The 21,756-nt window shown below is 38.8% G+C and overlaps 1 protein-coding gene across 1 annotated transcript; it reads left to right on the top strand.

The window, feature by feature from the left end:
- Window positions 1-2,246: 2,246 nt before the first annotated feature.
- On the top strand, window positions 2,247-3,124 carry LOC110933064 (basic salivary proline-rich protein 2-like). The gene is made up of 2 exons (XM_035974258.1): window positions 2,247-2,814; window positions 2,916-3,124. Exons 1-2 carry the CDS (start codon window positions 2,247-2,249, stop codon window positions 3,122-3,124), a joined length of 777 nt encoding a protein of 258 aa, XP_035830151.1.
- Window positions 3,125-21,756: the final 18,632 nt, after the last annotated feature.

Here is a 21,756-nt window from a genome sequence, read left to right as displayed (position 1 = left end):
CGTTATAATATAATATTTGGGATTTTTAGAAATTTTTGTCAAATTTTATACTGACCATAACATAGAGTTCTAGCATAAATTTGGTAATTGACGATAAAGCCCTTTTTGTTAATAAAATGAGTTTTACATATCATTTTGATACCAAACCTTTTTATGCTGATTTTATATATTAAATAAGATATTTTAAACTGTTGAGACTAATCAAAATCTCAGATTTCCTTAAACAACCCGAATATCGTCAAATACCGACTTTTATGCAATTTAGGCGCATAGTATGGGTTTAAACCATATTTGGCACCTAAGACTTGTTATCTACTGATGTTATAAATAAATTTTTATACTTTAACAGTAAGTTTAAGTTTTGAACTCAGATTTCCAATTTAACCCTTAAAGCATATGTGAAATGACCAAAATGCCCCTACGGAGCATAGTTTGGCCATAAATAATAAATTTCACATATGTATGATATCTTACTGATATAACCTATTAAAATAAATATTTTTACTGATTATTTTAGACCATAACCTCAGATTACTATTTAACCTCTTTTATAAACTTTAAAATGACCAAAATACGCCTACGGGGCTTAAGTTGGTTTTAAATTCGTTTTGGGCATAATGGAAGATATCCTACTGATATCATATCATATTTAGAGCATATTAACTAATGGAACTTGTACATGTCTCTTTTGGTTACCCGTTACGCGTATACGCGTTCGGTAAGGTTTATGTAACTAGTTTGCATAAATTAGCCGAAACTGGTCAAACCTTATCTTTTTCACTTCAAAATCCAGAATGTATTTAGTTTACCCATTTTATACAAGTCTTCAAACTTGTTGGGTTTAAATCACATTCTAATCCGGTCTTCGCTTAATCGTGCGTTTTGAACCGTATACCTTTCTTTAAAACTAACCGGTCTAAGTTATAACTTAAATAAGACCCGTTAGGAATCTAATAGGTTATTAAAATCTTCGTTCCAGATTAGGAGCCCAGTAAAAGCTACCGTACTTGCTGATTTGCTATACGGATGGGAATAAAATTATATTTTTGCTCAGGTAAATACTTTTAACTTATTTTCCCTTATACGGGCTTGGGATACGGTATTATAATAATACCGCTTGGTTGGGTATGAAATCATTTAATCGGAATGTGATTAATAAATAGCATAACCCGTTTTAATTTGTTTTGTTTGATACAATGCCTTTAGGGGGTTGATGACCATGTCCTGGATATCCTCGGCTCATTCACAAGAAATGGCCACGGCTTAAGTACGGGGTGTAGGCATACACCTGACAGTTGCGTATGTATAAACGGTATCTCACTCTCTTGTGAGCCTATTCTTGTGGCGTGTGTATTAATCTTGTCCGGCTCTTCTAGCTGGCCTTGAATGGACGACAAACATATAAATCTATATACAAGATTACTTTTAAATAATTATCCCAAGTGATAAAAGATGTTATGCCTTGTGCATCCAAAGCAATTTTATAAACACTTTTAAAAAAGAGTTAGTTAAATGTATTTACCAGTGTAAACTGACGTATTTTCCAAAAAGGATAAGTGCAGGTACTAAGCGTAATGGGCTAGAAGCTCCGATGATTAAATAAAGAGTCTTGCAAGCTTTTAATACTTAAAGTCTGTTGAACATTATTTCTTTCTGTTTTAGATCCGCCTGTGGATCCACTTATAACCCGTTGTGTAATATTTTATTTTACTTTCAACTCGGTTTGTAATATTATTTTTAGACTTCCGCTGTGCATAAACTGTGATTAATTGACTATGATGATATCAACTATGTCACGAACTCCCCACCGGGCCCACCGGTAATATGTGGAAATATCGGGGTGTGAGAGGTTGGTATTAGAGCCAACATTGAGTGAATTAAACACTAGCCTTTTGTGTTTAATCTCAATGACACAGTTGCACATTCCTTGACTTCCGAGTCTAGGCAAAGGACTTAGGATCAATCCTAATCTTATTTATTTTTTTGTCTTTTATGGTTTTCCTTTGTTTGTTTCTTTTGTTTGTTTTGACAAGAACAAAGAAAATGCCACCATGTGTTAGAGGCCGAGGCGGAAGGGGAAAAGCCCCAATTTTAACAAGGAATAACACGAGGCTGGGCCATCGCACCGACGCACACCATCCGCTTCCATCGGATCGAGTCCTCATGAAGATTGGAGGACCTACCTAGAGCCCGTGAGACGCTCTGTCTCGCTTAGCTCCTCACCTTCATATCACGATTCCTTCGGGATGCATCAGAACGAAAAGTCCGACCATTCACATCATTCCTACTTACCGTTGCAGCGGTCGGGTTCGCACCGTGCCTTCCAGGACCCGACCCCATACTTCCAAAGCCAGTTCAATCCGGTAAACCAGGTTCAAGAACCAGAGGGTCCAAACCCTCTGGGGCCAGCTGATCACTATCCTGAGATGCAGGATATGGAGATGGACGATGATCCAGATCCCAAGATGCCACCAAGTGGGACGCCGACGCATCCCATCGAGATTTTAAGCGGATCATCTTTTCATGGTTTGCCTTACAGGGGTCCAGACAGTTTTGTTGAAAGATGGGCCACATACAACTGGGAGTTCACTCCCCCTTTCAACCCACAACATCAGCAGCAGCAGGATCCCTCTGAGGATTCGCGTTTACTGGCGGTCACGCCACCGCCACCGCCACAGCAACAACAGCCTCCTGAACCACAGAGGCGAAGAAGATCAGGTGCACGGATGTCCGTGCATGGGGGTTTCCACTTCAGCACCCCCCAACACTCAAGCAACAGCCATTACCCGCCGTTGTACAAAGACCCGCAAATGGGTGGGCCTTCAAACCCAATTTCTGAAGTCGACACTGCGCCAGTCGCACCGCACCACCGCACATGGGTTATGATAACCCAATTCTTTCTTACGCCGGTCCAGCGGCGTATAACTCGTTTGAGCAGCCAGCTTACTCGGGTTACAACTACTACAATGCCCCTAGTGTTGACCCGTACCTCGAGGCAGCCAACTACAATACTCTTCATCCTGAAGGACCCTTTCAGGCTGCATACCCAACTGGGTACCCAGTATATGGGTATCAATACCCAACACCTCCTCAACCTCCGCAACAGCAGCCGCCACAGATTTAACCACCGCATCAGCAGGAAATCCTTCAGCGGTTGCACAAGGTGGAGCAACAGGTTGAAGAGGAGCATAGGAGCCGCCGTGGGTTACTAAAGGGTTTGGCAAACCTAATAAAGGGGAAGAAGAAGATTGATTATTGAAATTCCTTATTTTTTTGTTTTGTAATTTTTAATTTCAATTTAGTCCCTCCGTGGACATCTATTTATGTATTCAGTCCCTGCGAGGACTTGTATTTCTTTTTTAGTCCCTCTGTGGACAAGTTATTTCTTTTTAAGTCCCGTTTAGGGCATCTATGTACTTCTTTAAATTTATGGAATGTTTTAATTAAAAATTTCATTTGTCATTATATATACATATGAATATATTATATGAGATAAATCAAATATCATTCCATTTTATAATTAATCTACCATTGAATATTGAAAGAATGTCTTAAAGGCGTGACCTAGCCTATATGTCACTTTAGACCTGGCCATGATGGTGAAACCTTTTTAAGATTCAGATTCTTGTTAACATCTGAAAACATGTTAGCACTCCTGGCGAATGTGATTCGATAAAATCACACTAGTCATCCTTGTATTGGATTCTTCAAATCGCTCATTTTCACTTAATAATTTAAAACATCTATTAGTGATGTAGTGCCTATGGGCCATAATAATTGTCAAATAAGACAAAAGACAGTTGTAGTCTATGACTCCCTGTCAAGAAAGGTAATGAACTATGTTCAAACCTAATTGCCTTGATTCTATAAAATCATGGCTTATGAATTAAAATTGTCCTTGTGACTAGGCCTTTTGTATGCCACCCTATTACCCATACTAGTTTGTAACTGCGATAAATTGTGATAAAAATTTATATAAATTAAACTACCAATATGGTCTATTGTCACACCCCGACCACGTAGAACATACAAAACATGGCGGAAACGTCGGGGAGTGTTGTAACAGAATCAATTGTTTCAAATCCATGGCAAATGAAGTTTCGTTTTATAAATCCAACATGAAAGTTTACATTGTCTAAACAAGAATCAAAGTGTACATAACATAAATTATCTAGTTCTTGTCTCGTTTTAAGTCACTAAGGCACAAGTCCGCCTAAGTATGTCTTGATAAGTCCTATGCATCATCTCCTGAAAACACATGTGAAAATAGGTACGTCAGCATAAAAATGCCTGTGAGATACATTGGTTTTGTGAAAACGGAATTCATGACTTGAGTTTGAGAAAATTTTTAGTCATGAACCTCGTATTTTGCTTTGTCTTGTAAATCATTTGAAAAACGGTAAGATCAACTGATATGTATAAATAAGAGGACAATGCATGGTTAACTGAATAACCATGTAAAAAGAGTTTGTATAAGATTTGTTGTTTGTAAATCAATGTCTTGTGAAAAGCGTGTTATTTGTATAAAATGTTCTATGTCTCAAATTGAAATGATTCAAATAACGCTACGATATGTAATACCATACAAACACTTATATGTAGGAAGTACCAGCGGCGTATCCACCATGCTTGTATCATATTACACATGCCTCGTTACTTAAATCACTTGCTCAAACCAAACCATCAAGATGAAATGTTTAACAACGGTAGAAATGTTCATGTATAGTCAAATGTCTATTGTCAAATGTAATCCATGTCAACGGATACAACTGGTTTACACGGTTCAATGGTTACAGACGGTTCATGAAATCAAAGGGGTAAGACGGTTCACATAGTCAAATGGTTACAATGGTTCAAAATGTAGTGTAATGTGTTCATATGCTGGATGAGCATATGCAACAGAAATGCAATGTGAAACAATGTACTATGTATGCACACAATGGGCGTACGTAGCATGAAATGTATTGTAGAGTACAACGGTTCAAAATGTAGTATACTGTGTTCATATGCTGGATGAGCATATGCAACAGATATGCAATGTAAACAATGTACTACGTATGCACACAATGGGCGTACGTAGCATGAAATGTATTGTAGAGTACAACGGTTCAAAATGTAGTATACTGTGTTCATATGCTGGATGAGCATATGCAACAGATATGCAATGTGAAACAATGTACTACGTATGCACACAATGGGCGTACGTAGCATGAAATGTGATGTAAAGCAATGTACTAAGTATGCACACAATGGGCATACATAGTATCAACACAAGGAAATCATGTACTATATATGTACTATCGAACATAGCAGTATATGATGTGAAAACCGGAAAGCATGAAAGTAGCAAGTAGGCACATGTGTTTCACCCCAAAACAGTTTGGAAAACAGTAAAAGAGGGGTTCAATGTACTCACCTGAGATTGCTTTGGAGTTCTTGTATAATAACCAGATAATGCTAAAGATCACGGGATATCAAACGGCACCTAATAGGTAGCTATGTTAATATACCGGACCAAATCGGAAGGATCGGATAGTACGCGGGTTCGTAAACCAAACGAGTATGGAGACTCGTGTAATATGGTTTAACAAAGCCTACATACTAAAATGAAACTTAACCTAAGTGCTTACGGTCCATCACGACCCGTTTAGGTAGCTTATGCTACCTTACGCGTCGTTCGCGTAGAACGCGTCTGGAACGCCTAACATCGTGACCACTAGGTATAACCCCGGAAGGTTACAACTATGGCCACCTAAAGTGTTTGGTCGGATCCTAGTGATCGACCAAATGGGTCGGGTTCGAAAGTATAAGCGATGGTTTAGATCGCTTACCTTACGACCCTATATAAGCACTATACTAAACGTGACGAGCTAAGCATGTTAGAACATGCTTAACTAAGTTTAGAAAACAGGTTTGGCATCAAAACAAACGGCTTTGATGCTCACGAGTAGTTTGGTTACAAAATATGCAAGAATGCACATTTTGGCTGAAACTACGACTCGTCACTGAGCCTAGATAACGTGGTGATCAGTAGGTATAGTCACTACGGACTATAACCATCGTGATCACGCTCACGTTATGAAGTTCCATGAACTTCGCATCGACCATAAGCTGGTAAATGCAGAAAGTCAACAAAACGTTGACTTTCGGACTCGAAAAGCGAATAAAAGAGCGAAAGAAGACTTACGGAGGGTCCCCGAGTGCTAATCTAGATCAAATAGCTCAGGTATGAAACAATGGTTCCAACTTAGAGCCTTAAGATCAGATTGTGTGGGTTTTTGGAACAAAGGGGGGGGGTATTTATAGGAAAAGTGGAACCGTTAGGATCGTTTATCGAATATCGTGCCACGATCTCGTGCGTACACTTGTCGCAATGTTGTGGTAAGTCAGAAAATGCCCCTTGGCTCTTGATTGGGTGAAATGGCATTGCCTCTTGATCGAATGAAAGGCCAACTGCATTAAATGCATACATTGAATCTGTCTGACAGTCCCACGCGGCCCGCGTCAGGATATGCAAAAACTCAGGCGGGCCGCCTGAGCCCGTCTGATCTGCATATACTTTGAAAAATGACAGTTTTGGTCCCTGTTGCGTATTTAAGCCATTTTCGACACTTCTAAGGCCCGTAAAGCCAACTTTAAGGCCCTAAAATGATGCCTAAACATTGTGGACATGAAACATGCTCAAAAATGTTCCGGATGTTGGTTCGTTTGGCCGTACGATCGCGATGTTCGCTTAATTACGACGGAATGCGCATAAGCGCGAAAGATGATCCAAATGACGCGACGAATGGATTTTTCTTATGCCAAACACTAAGGCATAATATTAGGATGCTTACATAAATTTTTGGATGTCCGGATGTATTCAGAACGTAAGTTACGCGCGAAAGTGCAAACTTGTGCACTTTTTGACACTTTTAGCCCCTGAATGATCCAAAAGTTTGTTTTAGCATACCAAACACCTCAAAGCCTATTTCTAAGCTATGTAAAGGATATTTAGGGTATGTTTAACTTATGGACATGTTCCGGAATGTTCGTTACAGTTCAAATTGGCATACTTTCGTCGTTTGTCAAGTTTAGTCCCTGTAAGCGAATTAACTTGTTTTTGCCATACCAAAGCCTTCAACACTTATTTCTAAGTTATGTAAAGGTTATTTAAGGTATGTTGAGTATATGTTGATGTTCCGGAGTATTTGTCACATTAAACTGAGTACGTTTACGCACCAGTTTGCGTATAATGCTCTAGAAAGCAATGTAGAGTTTGAAATTGAACACTAATTGATATGTGCAAAACATACACATATTTATACAAGATCCCAAGTATGAAATACAATATTTCATCGGCTTGGTATTTGTTTGATGGTTGCGGTGACACGGGTGTCACATCTATAGTTACCATGGTTAGTGAATTGCCATAAATGACAATTCCATTAAAGACTTCTGAATAATCGTTGTCATCATTTTTATGTAGCAATCAAGCTACATGGCTGAATCAGATGAGGTTAATAGTCACCCGGGGGAGAATAATGATACCACCAGAGTTAATGTGGCTGGTGCAGAACTGCAGGAATTAATAGATAATGTTGTTACTCGAGCCCTTGACATACAATTTAATGAATCAAGTGGAACACGCGCCAGAACTCAGTCTGTACCTCATACAAGACCACCCTCCAAGACTCATACATCTCACAAGAACGATTCTCATCATTCATTGAATCAGAGGAGTGTCCCGTCTAGACAGGTTGTGCTTAATCAAGAGCCTCGTGTCAAAACCTGTTCTTACAAATACTTTGTCTCCTGTAAGCCGAGGGATTTCACAGGAGAGAAGGGAGCCATTGATTGTATGACCTGGCTCGATGAGATGGATACCGTGGTTGATATCAGTGGTTGTGTAGAACAAGATATTGTGAAGTTTGTGTCACAATCGTTCAAAGGTGAAGCTCTAGCTTGGTGGAGGTCACTAATCCAAGCTACAGGGAAGATCCCATTGTATAACTTGACCTGGGATCAGTTTGTTGATCTAATCAAAGAAAATTTATGTCCCCAACATGAAGTTGAGAAGATTAAGACTGACTTCTTGACATTGGTAATGAAGGATTTAGACTGTCAGGCATATGTTACAAGCTTCAACACCATGTCCCGATTGGTTCCTTATCTGGTCACACCAGAACCGAAGCGTATAACTCGTTTTATTGGAGGTCTAGCTCCAGAGATCAAAGGGAATGTGAAAGCATCCAGACCTACCACTTACAGTCAGTGGTAGATCTGTCTCTATCTCTTACACTGGATGCGATCCGAAACAAGTCGGTTAAAGTTTCGGAGGAAGGAAAGAGGAAAAGGGAGGATGAGAGTTCTCATCCCTCCGACAAGAAACAGAAAGGGAACTCAGGTCATAGGAAGAGTTCTGGGTCTAAAAAGGGTAACCAATAGACTGACGAGAAACCTAAATGCAAAACCTGCCAAAAGCGCCATTTTGGGAAGTGCAGGTTCGAATCAAAATCTAAGGCACAGTCAAAGCCTATCAGATGTGGGATCTGCAAGTCCAAAGAGCATAAGACTTTGGAATGCAAGAAGTTGAAGGACGCAACCTGTTATGGTTGCAACGAAAAGGGGCACATTAAGACTAACTGCCCAAAATTTGCAAAGAAGCCTGAGGAGGCTAAAATGACCAATGCTCGGGTCTTCCAAATGAATGCACAAGAGGCAGTTCAGAATGACAATGTGATAACAGGTACTTTTCTGGTCAATGATGTTTATGCTAGAGTACTATTTGACTCTGGTGCAGATAAGTCTTTCGTAGATGATAAATTTTGTAAATTATTAAATCTGCCTGTTAAGACTCTAAGCATAAAATATGAAGTAGAATTGGTCGATGGTACGATAGAGACTGCGTCAACAGTATTAGGTGGATGTTTTATATCCATTAGGAATCATTCTTTTCCACTATCTTTGCTTCCGTTGAAATTAGCAGGATTCGATATAGTGATAGGCATGGATTGGTTATCTTCTAACCAAGCCCAAATTGTATGTGATAAGAAGCAAGTGGTTATCAAGACTCCTTATGGTGAGCCTTTAACAATTCAAGGAGATTCGCAGTACGGATTGCCTAAACAAGTGTCTATGCTTAAGGCATCGAGGTGTTTGAAGAAAGGTTGTGTCATTTAGATGGCACAGGTAACCATTGATGAGCCAAAGCCCAAGATCGAAGACATCCCTGTTATTTCTGAATATCCAAACGTATTTCCTGAAGAACTACCTGGTTTACCTCCAGATAGGCAAGTGGAGTTCAGAATCGATATTATTCCTGGAGCAGCACCAGTTGCAAGAGCACCTTACCAGTTGGCACCGACTGAGATGATAGAGCTAAGGACTCAGTTGGATGATTTGTTAGAGAAGGGATTTATTCGACCTACCTCGTCCCCTTGGGGAGCACCGATTATGTTTGTGAAGAAAAAGGATGGATCAATGCGTCAATGCATTGATTATCGCGAGGTGAATAAAGTAACAATCAAGAACAGATATCCATTGCCCAGGATCGACGATTTGTTCGATCAGCTTCAAGGAGCAAGTTACTTTTCAAAGATCGATTTAAGGTCAGGTTATCACCAGTTGAAGGTCAGAGATGAAGACATGCACAAGACCGCATTCAGAACACGCTATGGTCACTATGAGTTCTTAGTGATGCCTTTCGGGCTCACTAATGCACCTGCAGCATTCATGGATCTCATGAATCGCGTTTGCAATCCGTATCTAGACAAGTTTGTCAATGTTTTTATCGATGACATACTCATTTACTCAAAGAATCAAGTCGATCATGAAAGACATCTCTGGTGTATCCTTAAACTTTTGCAGCAAGAGAAGCTCTACGCCAAGTTTTCAAAATGTGAGTTTTGGCTTTGTGAAGTCCAGTTTCTTGGAGTGGTAAGCGAGCGTGGTATCCAGGTGGATCCCGCTAAGATTGAAGCAATTATGAATTGGCAAGAGCCTAAGACTCCTACAGAAATTCGCAGTTTCTTAGGTTTAGCAGGATATTACAGACGATTCATCGAAAATTTTTCAAGGATTGTTGCACCACTAACTTTGTTGACTTGCAAGAATATAATGTTTGATTGGGGTCCCAAGTAACAAGAATCCTTTGAGATTCTTAAGCAGAAGATGAGCAATGCTCATGTATTGACATTGCCAGAAGGGATTGAAGAATTTGTGGTTTATTGCGATGCATCGCACACTGGCATGGGTTGTGTGCTTATGTAGAAAGGCAAGGTTATTGCCTATGCTTTGCGTCAATTAAAAGTGCACGAAAAGAATTACACCACCCAAGATTTGGAGTTGGGTGCCGTTGTCTTTGCACTAAAGCTTTGGAGGCACTATCAGTATGGAACAAATGTGTGATCTTTTCTGATCACAAGAGCCTTCAACATCTGGTTAACAAGTAGGATCTTAACATGAGACAACGTCGTTGGATGGAGACACTGAATGATTATGATTGTGAAATTCGGTATCATCCTGGCAAGGCAAATGTAGTCGCTGATGCCTTGAGTAGAAAGGAAAGGTTAAGCCTATTAGAATCAATGCCAAAAGCATTGAATTAAAGAACAACTTGAATAAAAGGTTATTAACTGCTCAGAAGGAAGCTGTTTTTGAAACTAACCTTCTGAATGAAAAGTTAGGCGTGACTGCTGATCAATTATCATATGGCAAGGATGGGATTCTTAGATTAAATGGTCGAATCTGGGTCCCTATCCATGGGGGACTTAGAGACGTGATCCTTCAGGAAGCTCACAGTTCAAAGTATTCAGTACACCCAGGCAGTGACAAAATGTACCAGGATTTAAAGGCAAATTATTGGTGGATAGGTTTGAAGAAATCTATAGCCACTTATGTGGCTAAATGTCTGACATGCGCACATGTTAAAGCCGAGCATCAGAAACCGTCAGGTTTACTAAAACAGCCTGAACTTCCCACTTGGAAGTGGGAAATGGTAACTATGGATTTTATCACTAAGTTACCAAGGACGAAGCGTGGAAATGATACTATTTGGGTTATAGTCGACAGGTTGACCAAGTCAGCTCACTTCTTGCCGATTAGAGAGACACACAGTTCGGATAAGCTAGCTCAGCTGTATGTGGATGAGATTGTATCTCTCCACGGAGTTCCAGTGTTTATTATCTCTGATAGGGATACAAGATACACATCACATTTTTGGAAAAGCTTTCAGCAATCTTTAGGCACTCAATTAAACTTTAGCACTTCTTAACATCCTCAGACGGATGGGCAAAGCGAGCGTACAATTCAAACGCTTGAGGATATGCTTCGAGCATGTGTTATAGACTTGGGTGGAAGTTGGGATGACCATCTTCCTTTGGTTGAATTTTTGTACAATAATAGTTATCACTCAAGTATCCAAGTTGCGCCTTTTGAGGCCTTGTATGGAAGGAAGTGCAGAATGCCAGTTTGTTGGGCGGAAGTTGGAGATGTCCAACTGTCAGGACCTGATATAGTCCAGGAGACGACAGATAAGATTGTGCAGATCTATGATCATCTCAAAGCTGCCAGGGATAGGCAGAAAAGCTACGCGGATAGAAGGCGTAAACCTCTGAAATTCGAGGTAGGTGATAAAGTGTTACTCAAAGTGTCACCCTGGAAAGGGGTAATGCGTTTTGGCAAAAAGGGCAAGCTAAGCCCAAGATACATAGGACCATTCGAGATCATTGAATGTGTCGGAACTGTGGCTTACAAGCTTGATCTACCTGAAGAGCTTAGTGGGATACATAATGTGTTCCACATCTGCAATTTGAAGAAATCTCTGGCCAATGAATCGCTAGCAATGTCGCATAAGGATGTGCATATAGATGAGAGCTTGAAGTTCGTTGAAAAACCTTTGTCGATCGAGGATCGAAAGGTTAAGAAACTTCGAAGAAAGCATATGCCGATTGTGAAAGTTAAATGGGATGCCTGTAGAGGCCCAGAGTATACATGGGAGGTTGAATCCACAATGAAACAGAAGTACCCTCATTTATTTCAGTAAATCTCGAGGTCGAGATTTCTTTTAAGGGGGTGAGGATGTAACACCTCGCTAAATCATGTCCAATATAATGAAGACACGTGTCATAAACCCTATTATGTTAAATTGATAACTTGAGGGACTAAAGTTGACAGAGGAAGAAAGTATGTGTGTGTGGAAGGACTAAAAGTGTCAACATGCCAAACTCGTGCCTCTGAATGACCTCATAAGATGTTCATATTCATGATTGAATAAATTGACGGACACAGAAGCCGTTATGCTTAAAAATAAAAAGTTATCGATCATAGGGGTTAAAAGTGTCAACATGTTAATATTACCTCTGAGTGGCCTTTTAACGTTCCCAAAGCTTTGTAATGCATTAACAAACCCTCTTATATATATCTGATAATAGATTTATAAATTCCAACTCAAGCTTGTGAGGAATAATTCAAATTTAAGAACTTGGGATCACATGTGCAAAAACCGACAAATCTTCATTCAATGGCCATCTCAAAAGACTCCAAGACAACATTAATGCAAGGCAATGCATTCTGATCAATGCAGACCTGATCATGTGGACCATTCCTGCTGAAAGTGACTATAGATTCGAGTTTAGAAAGTTACATGGTCAAATATAAAAGTTCTCAAAATTTTTGTCTCTGATGGAAGGCTTATGGACCGCAAAGCTTTCGCCTTACGGTCCGTAAGATGGCTTAACTGGCTGATACAATTTGAATTACGGATACGAACCGTAAGGGCTTACGCTTACGGTCCGTAAGACTTGTAACTGGGCAGTAAAATGGACAGCTGCAGGTTACAGCCATTTCACCGCCTTTGCAAGCTTATTTTTCGATACCAGGGTCTGTGCAACTAGTTTTAACAGCCTAGGGACACCTAGGAACATCTGGTAACATCCTAAGGACACTTGCATTAATCCTAGACAATCCAAAACACTATATAAGGGCCTTGTTTTTGCTTCATTTGAGCTCACACTTGAACTTTCTCATCTTGCAAACTCTCTGAAGCCTCCTGCTGATTAAGGAAGCTTTCACAAGTTCAATATTCGTGCTAAGGACTATAGTAAGTGTTCTTAGCTTCCTAAGTTTAAGTTTTATTAGCTTAATGACCGAAAGTCAAAGTTATCGTAATTAAGCTTTGACTTTGTGATTATTCACAAACGGTCCAATCATTATTCAAATTGAAAGTGGCTATGTGATGGTAATTATGTACGTAATAAACCCTTAAAAGGGCACCTCCTAATTATCACATTTAGTTGGTCAATTGTAGGGTCAAACTTATTAATAAAAAGTCAAACAGGTTAGTTGTTACAAAATAATTCATAACTGATAATGTAGAAGTTATGGAACATGTTTTAACACTTAAATCACTTGGTAAATAATATAAGAACATGTTTAGGCATGTTCAACCCGACAATTCTGAGTTTAGGCTCGGTTCGCAACCGAAAGTCGCAAAAGTAGACTTTTGCTTTGACTTTCAGTTCTGACCCATTTAGCTTAGTTTAGATATGCCTTAGGGTTCCTTTGGGAACATATTATATGTTAGTAAAACCCTCTGAGGTTATGCTACATGGTTCCTTATTAATTCGATTCGTTTGCATGTTCCCGTTAAATGCTTAAATATAGACCATTATGCCCTTTTGACATTAAAACGAGATTTTTAAAAATGTGAGAGGACAAAAACCTTTATTACTGATATTTAAGTATGTCCTAAAAATTTGACATCAGTTTATGGTCTGAAATGAGAGTTATGCTCCATATCGTAAAATGAAAGCTTTTTATTAATTAAATAGCATTTTTGACATAAATCCTATTTAAACCCAATTTTTGGCATCAAAATTTCTACCCACTATTATAATATAATATTTTGGATTTTTAGAATTTTTTTTTTCAAATTTTATACTGACCACAACATAGAGTTCTAGCATAAATTCGGTAATTGACGATAAAGCCCTTTTTGTTAATAAAATGAGTTTTACATATCATTTTGATACCAAACCTTTTTCTACTGATTTTATACATTAAATAAGATATTTTAAACTGTTGAGACTGATCAAAATCTCAGATTTCCTTAAACAACCCGAATATCATCAAATACCGACTTTTATGCGATTTAGGCGCATGGTATGGGTTTAAACCATATTTGGCACCTAAGACTTGTTATCTACTGATGTTATAAATAAATTTTTATACTTTAACAGTAAGTTTAAGTTTTGAACTCAGATTTCCAAATTTAATCCTTAAAGCATATGTGAAATGACCAAAATGCCCCTACGGAGCATAGTTTGGCCATAAATAATAAATTTCACATATGTATGATTCTTACTGATATAACTTATTAAAATAAATATTTTTACTGATTTTTTTAGACCAGAACCTTAGATTACTATTTAACCTCTTTTATAAACTTTAAAATGACCAAAATACCCCTACGGGGATTAAATTGGTTTTAAATTCGTTTTGGGCATAATAGAAGATATCCTACTGATATCATATCATATTTAGAGCATATTAACTTATGGAACTTGTACATGACTCTTTTGGTTACCCGTTATGCGTATACGCGTTTGGTAAGGTTTATGTAACTAGTTTGCATAAATTAGCCGAAACGGGTCAAACCTTATCTTTTTCACTTCAAAATCCAGAATGTATTTAGTTTACCCATTTTATACAATTCTTCATACTTGTTGGGTTTAAATCACATTCTAATCCGGTCTTCGCTTAATCCTGCATTTTAAACCGTATACCTTTCTTTAAAACTAACCGGTCTAAGTTATAACTTAAATAAGACCCGTTAGGAATCTAATAGGTTATTAAAATCTTCGTTCCAGATTAGGAGCCCAGTAAAAGCTACCGTACTTGCTGATTTGATATACGGCTGGGAATAAAATTATATTTTTGCTCAGATAAATACTTTTAACTTATTTTCCCTTATACGAGCTTGGGATACGGTATTATAATAATACCGCTTGGTCATAACCCGTTTTAGTATTTTTTTGTTTGATACAATGCCTTTGGGGGGTTAATGACCATGTCCTGGATATCCTTGGCTCATTTATAAGAAATGGCCACGGCTTAAGCATGGGGTGTAGGCATATACCTGACAGTTGCGTATGTATAAACGGTATCTCACTCTCTTGTAAGCCTATACTTGTGGCGTGTCTATTAATCTTGTCCGGCTCTTCTAACTGGCCCTAAATGGACGACAAACCTATAAATTTGTATACAAGATTATTTTTAAATAATTGTCCAAAGTTATAAAAGATTTTATGCCTTGTGCATCCAAACCAATTTTATAAACACTTTTCAAAAAGAGTCAGTTAATTGTATTTACCAGTGTAAACTGACGTATTTTCCAAAAAGGATAAGTGCATGTAAAACCCATTAAATTTTTACTAGAATTTAATATTAATACATACCATTTTAAATAAAAGATGTCTAAATTATAACATAAGTTCCATAGATAAGATTCATAAGTGGCAAAACATTAGTCAACTAACGACTAATTCGAAACATTCATAAGTTGTTTAACAATTTGTTTACATCCAATAACATAGTCTATTTAAAATTTAGATATCGCGGAAGCTTCAAAAGTGTGTTCGGTTCTTCGACATTTGCTTGACCGCCATCCGTATGTTCACCGTAGTCACCTAAGGTCAAAACCACCAAAAATGTTAGTTTTGACAATTGATTGAAGTGTATAAACGATTCCAAGCATTTAAGCATGCAATAAAAAAAATATAAAAGTCACACTGTTGCGTGTCGCGACAGGTCCTCGCGTGGCGCGGGAGGCCCCGCGTGTCGTGCCAAAGCTTTGTGCTCCCCTCGCGTGGCGCGGGGGAGTCGGTTTTCCAGCAGGTCCAGATTTGTGACCTGCATTTGTTGCCAGCTCCGGAAATCCAAAATTTTAATTTCGTTTGGCCATAACTTTTGACTCGTAAGTCCGTTTTAGGTGATTCTTTTTCCTATACGTCTGTAAATTCATTACCGACATGCCTATTACAATTACGATATCGAAAACTTGTTTTACGGGCCAAACGATTAAATGTGGCTATGCTATTTGACCCATTCTAACATTACATATTTTACTATCATTATACTAATAAGCCTATGGCACCCTATGCCCAAACATTCGGGGCTTATTTTCACCCGCATTTCTTTACCAATCTCATGGTTAAATGCTCTTGTGAATATTCTCGCCATAGCTAGAAATTTAGAATACCAATACTAAAATTTACACTGTTATTCAACCCGTTGGCTCATCTTGCGGAATCCTCCAATGTGATGACTACCAAACGGTTTCCTATCACTCTCATGTCTATTAATTCAAGTAACGATCATGATCGCTACAATCAACACCATAACTATCATTCAATGTAAATACACATAATTTAACACAATTCACTTAATGTAACGGGTCAAGTTACATACCTTTAGAGTACGCCCTTCAAACGCAAATCGCTACCGGCTTGTCCACTCGACGTCCCGATATCTTTTCCTATAGAGTTCAATAATGACGTGGTTAGAACTCTTTTCAATCATGTATCGCATAATTTGCCCAAACATCACAATTATGCGTTTAAACTCAAAATTTCAATTTCAAACCTTCTTTGAGGCATTTCAACAAACATTTTAAGGGCAGATTTTACATGATTATGTAACCAATCCCTAAATTATTATTTAATCCTAATTTACATCAATCAAGCTTTCATACATAGGGTTTAACATTCAGATTTCAGAAATCTCTTCCTAGGAACCATATTACACTAGAATCATGCTCAAAACCCTAGTGTTCTTTAACTTCACACGAAACCCATGAATGACCTTCAAGGTATTCATGAAATTTCTAGAATTTTGGCATGATTTCATATGTTTTTGTCTAGGTTTTACTTCTAGATACGATATCATGCCTATCTTATCCAAATAACAAACATGCATCATCTAATTTCAGATTTCCCAATTTCATGAGAATTTCAAACAGAGAATTAGCATAAAATTTTACATACCTTATAACCCCCTTGTAATGAGGATCACTAATCTATGTTCGGATTTTGATTTGGGACTGAAATTAGCCTTGAATTGATCAATTTTGTGGAGCTAGGGTTTGGTGGGGGTTCTGGTCGCCCCTTTCTCCTGTTTGGCTCGATCTCAACACACATCAGTGTGTTTGAGTTTTTATTTTTTTTGTCTTATTAATACGAGTTTCATTTTAAACACATTTGGCCCCTCAACTTTAGTTTTTGCTTGTTTTAACTCTTACTACTCATAAGTAATCACTAACTAGGTTAGTATTATTCCTAGTTGGTTTATTTTAACAATTTTATTTGCAAATCTAATTTGCAAATTTAATAATTCATATTTTCGGGATGTTACAAGTCCACCCCCCTTAAAAAGGGTTTCTTCCCCGAAACCAAAGTACGTACCAAATAATGTAGGGTAGAGACGTCGCATCTCCTCTTCGGACTCCCACGTAGTGTCCGAGCCTTTCCTATGCTCCCATTTGACCTTGACTTGCTCGATTTGTTTGTTCCACAAGTGCTTGATCTTTCGATCTAGAATCTCCAATGGTCTTACCGCATAATTCAGGCTATTATCCACCTCGATAACGTCGTAATGGACATAGGCTGTCTCCTCCGCCAGACATTTCCGTAATTGCAACACGTGAAATGTGCCATGTATTCCACTTAACTCTTCTGGTAGTTCGAGGCGATAAGCCACCTTGCCAACCCGTTCGATGATTTTAAATGGCCCGATAAACCTCGGGCTTAGTTTCCCCCTCTTTCTGAATCTGATAACACCCTTCCATGGGGAAACTTTCAGCATAACCATGTCGCCTATCTGGAATCCAGTCGGTCTTCGTCTTTTGTCGGCATAAGACTTCTGCCTATCTTGGGCCGCTTTCAAATGCGCTCGCAACACTTCGATTTTCTCATTAGTGGCCTGAATTATGTCTGTATGTGCCAATTCACGCGGTCCCACTTCACCCCAACACACCGGGGTTCTACATTTTCTACCATATAGCATCTCGTAAGGTGCCATGCCGATACTCGATTGATAACTATTGTTATAGGAAAATTTGGCCAAAGATAGATAAACATCCCAACTTCCACCGAAGTCAATGATACATGCCCGTAACATGTCTTCCAACGTTTGTATCGTTCTTTCACTCTATCCATCCGTCTGAGGATGGTACGCTGTGCTGATGAACAATTTGGTTCCCATTTGCTCTTGGAAATCTCGCCAGAAGTTTGAAGTGAATCGGGTATCCCTATCAGACACAATGGACACCGGTACTCCATGGCGTGCGATTATTTCATTAGTATAAACCTCTGACATCTTTTCCGACGTATAAGTCTCACAGATCGGAATGAAGTGAGCACTTTTCGTCAATCTATCCACCACTACCCATATAGCATCGAATCCGCTGTTTGTCCTAGGTAGTTTAGTTAATAGGTCCATCGTAACATGTTCCTATTTCCAAACCGGGATTTCTAACGGTTGGATTTTACCGTATGGTTTTTGGTGCTCCGCCTTGACTTGTAAACATGTCAAGCATTTTTCCACGTATTTCACAACATCTCTTTTCATTCCGGGCCACCAATAATTTTGTTTCAAATCGTTGTACATCTTGGTCGCACCCGGGTGAATAGAATAGCGGGATTTATGGGCCTCATTAAGTAGTAGCGCCTTCTGTCACACCCTAACCAATGGCGGAAACATCGGGATGAGACGAAGTGTGAAGATTGCTAGAGACATCATAACGCTATTTGTGACAATATTTAATAAACCGATTTCATTTCATAATTCATTTGTCAACGTTACAAAGAAATCAAATAACGTCAAGTTCAAAGGAATTAGAATACAACATAATCAAAATTGATACAACGATTAAACCTAAACGTCTATATGTGTATCTAGGCATCAACGCTACTTCATTTCATAGCATCATCATCCTCAACCTGTAACATGTTTAAAATAAAGTTTAATGCAAAAGCAAAGGCGAGTATACAAGTTTAAGCATAAGTATAAGTATAAGTATAAAAGTTTAAAACGAATCCACATGGCAACTTAGTTTATACGAGATCAACCTATCGTGGCATGCAATATTTCTAGCCAACCTCTGTTTACGCAAGTAAGTTTAATTAATTCAACATGACCCAAGTTTAAGGGGGGCGGTGCGTTACTCCTATAGCGCTATACATGTCGAAGGGAGGCTCGTGAGAGCTAATGACTAAAACATATCACATAAGTATGGTCCACGTAAGCATCAAGTATCATAACATAGTATTCATGTATAAGGATTGTTTTGTGCATTGCATAAAGAATAAGTTTAAGTGTAGTTTAATAGTAAAACATGTTACACCCCAAAAAGTGGTAAACATAAAAAAGGGGGTTGCGAGTATACTCACAAATTTGCATATGCTTTCCGATTATCCAATGTGACGAAGTTGATGGGGTTAGAAAGTTGAATGTGTAGGGTTAAAGTTCTAGTATGCTTAGAGTCGAGATTCGGTATTTAAAACAACATAAAAGTAAGATATGAGAATAGCATGTGAAAATAATCATCTTCAACACTTAACCCTTGTATGACACTTGGTAACCACAAGGGTTATGATAATGTTTTCATGAGTTGAACACCCATAAGAATCACAACAAGGTTTAGGTCTTAGGTGATGTTCTACTACTTTAACATATAAACACAAGTTCAACATCAAAGGTTCGAATGAGTGTATATATATACTTAGGTTAGGTACTACATATTATTTAGTCCAATAATTCAAGTAGGAGGTAGAAGATTAGGATCTTCATTTAGGCACCTCGTATTATTATAGATGTCATGTATGGGGTAGGAAGGACATGCTTCCATTTAGGAACCCCTTGAATGTTCATGATGCGTGTGTAGTGCGATATATTTTAGATGTATATTTAAGCCCTTTTTACACTTTTAGCCAAGTTTTAAATTTATAAAAACACGATATTTACTAACACTAAACACACATATGGGCAAGTGCACCCATCGTGGACGTAGTATAGTGTTGGTAAGATACCGAGGTCGTCCAAGGACACAAGAGCTTTTAGTACCGGTTTATCCTCAACGTCTAATCAAATCAAAAAGTGAGAAAAAATGTTTTAATCTAAGAAAATAAAAACTAACTAAATGCTGAAAAATAAAATAAAATAAAAACAGATAGACAAGATGAATCACTTGGATCCGACACGTGTATTAGTATAACCTTTGATTATTTTCGCACTTTTGCACTTGTTTAAGAGATTATCTTAGTTATTGTAGTAGGCCCCTCTTTTGAAGGCGACGTTACCCTCAACCCAGTAGTTTGAGTCAGCAAGGATACAATCCTAAAGGGTCGGATTATTGAAAGATAATGAATTAAGTTATTAATGCAAATTGTGGTAGGCCCCGCTTTCGGCGGTGACGTTACCCTCGGCTAAGTAGTCTGAGTCAGCAGGGATACAGTCCTAAATAGCCGGGTTATAGTATTAATAGTAGTTAACTTATGAGGGGGTCAAAGAGTTTGGATCCCCGCCATCCAATACCTATGGGCATTGAAGGAGATCCTACTAAATTTGACCCAGGTCCCAAGCAGGACCTCTAAACGCTGAACAAGGGCAAGACCCTTACCAAACCGTTCCCTTAACCCCCGACCAGGTAGCCAACATACCTCCATATAGACCGTGGAGATATGAATAGTGAAAATCTTTTATTTTATATAGACAGTAAAATAATGCCAAGACACCACGGACAAACGATAAGGAAAGATCACCTTCAACATAAGCAACTAGTTATTAAAGTCATTAATACAAAACCAAATAAAAAGTGCAAAAGATTGAAAATAAAAAGTATTATACTAAACACTTGTCTTCACCAAGTGATGTAAGAGACTTAGGCAAACATGGCCTTGATTGTCAAGAACTCTTACGATCAATCTTGGATCCCGAGACGACTCACACACTCTACGATGGATAATGGATGATGGTGGTGGATGATGGTATTATGGTGGTGGTGGGTGGTGGATGAAGTGTGAGAGAGGTGGTGTGCCAAGGGATGAGTTGAAATGGCTCCAAGCACTCCTATTTATAGGCTGAACAGAAGCCTGGGCACGGCCCCGTGTCCGCTGGACACGGCCCCGTGCCCGTCTGACACTCTCTCTCTTCATTAATTGTAATTCGCAATTACAATAAATGCACCTGCATCACTCTGACCACGCCCCCGTGTCCGCTGGGCACGGCCCCGTGGTCGGCAATAGAAGCTTCTATCACTTTGTCTTTTCTGCCAGGGCTGACCATCCTGGACACTGCCCCGTGCTCGCTGAGCACGGCCCCGTGTTGAGCTGGACACGCCCCGTGTCCGCTGGACACAACCCCGTGTTCAGCTGGGCACAGCCCCATGCTCAGATGGGCACAACCCCATGCTCAGCTTTCTTCTTGTTTTTGCTTTGGGAGATGCTGTCAAGGAGTCGGGCATGCCACGTTTCTTCCTTTTCTTTGTATTTATGTTGGATTTGGCTGCATTTTTGCTTCTTTTGTTCATTTAAGCTCTTTTAACCCTGAAAATACAAAAGGAAGACAAAAGTACACTTTTTCCAACATTAGTACTTAAAAAGGGTTAGTTTTATGGCTCATTTGATGTAATTTATATGTTGCATTTTACTCACATCAAATACCCCCACACTTGAATCTTTGCTTGTCCTCAAGCAAAACTCTTTAATATGTGGCTTACAC

The sequence above is a fragment of the Helianthus annuus genome, chromosome 6 (assembly GCF_002127325.2).
Source record: "Helianthus annuus cultivar XRQ/B chromosome 6, HanXRQr2.0-SUNRISE, whole genome shotgun sequence".
Lineage (NCBI taxonomy): Eukaryota > Viridiplantae > Streptophyta > Magnoliopsida > Asterales > Asteraceae > Helianthus > Helianthus annuus.
This window is presented reverse-complemented; position numbering and strand designations above follow the sequence as displayed.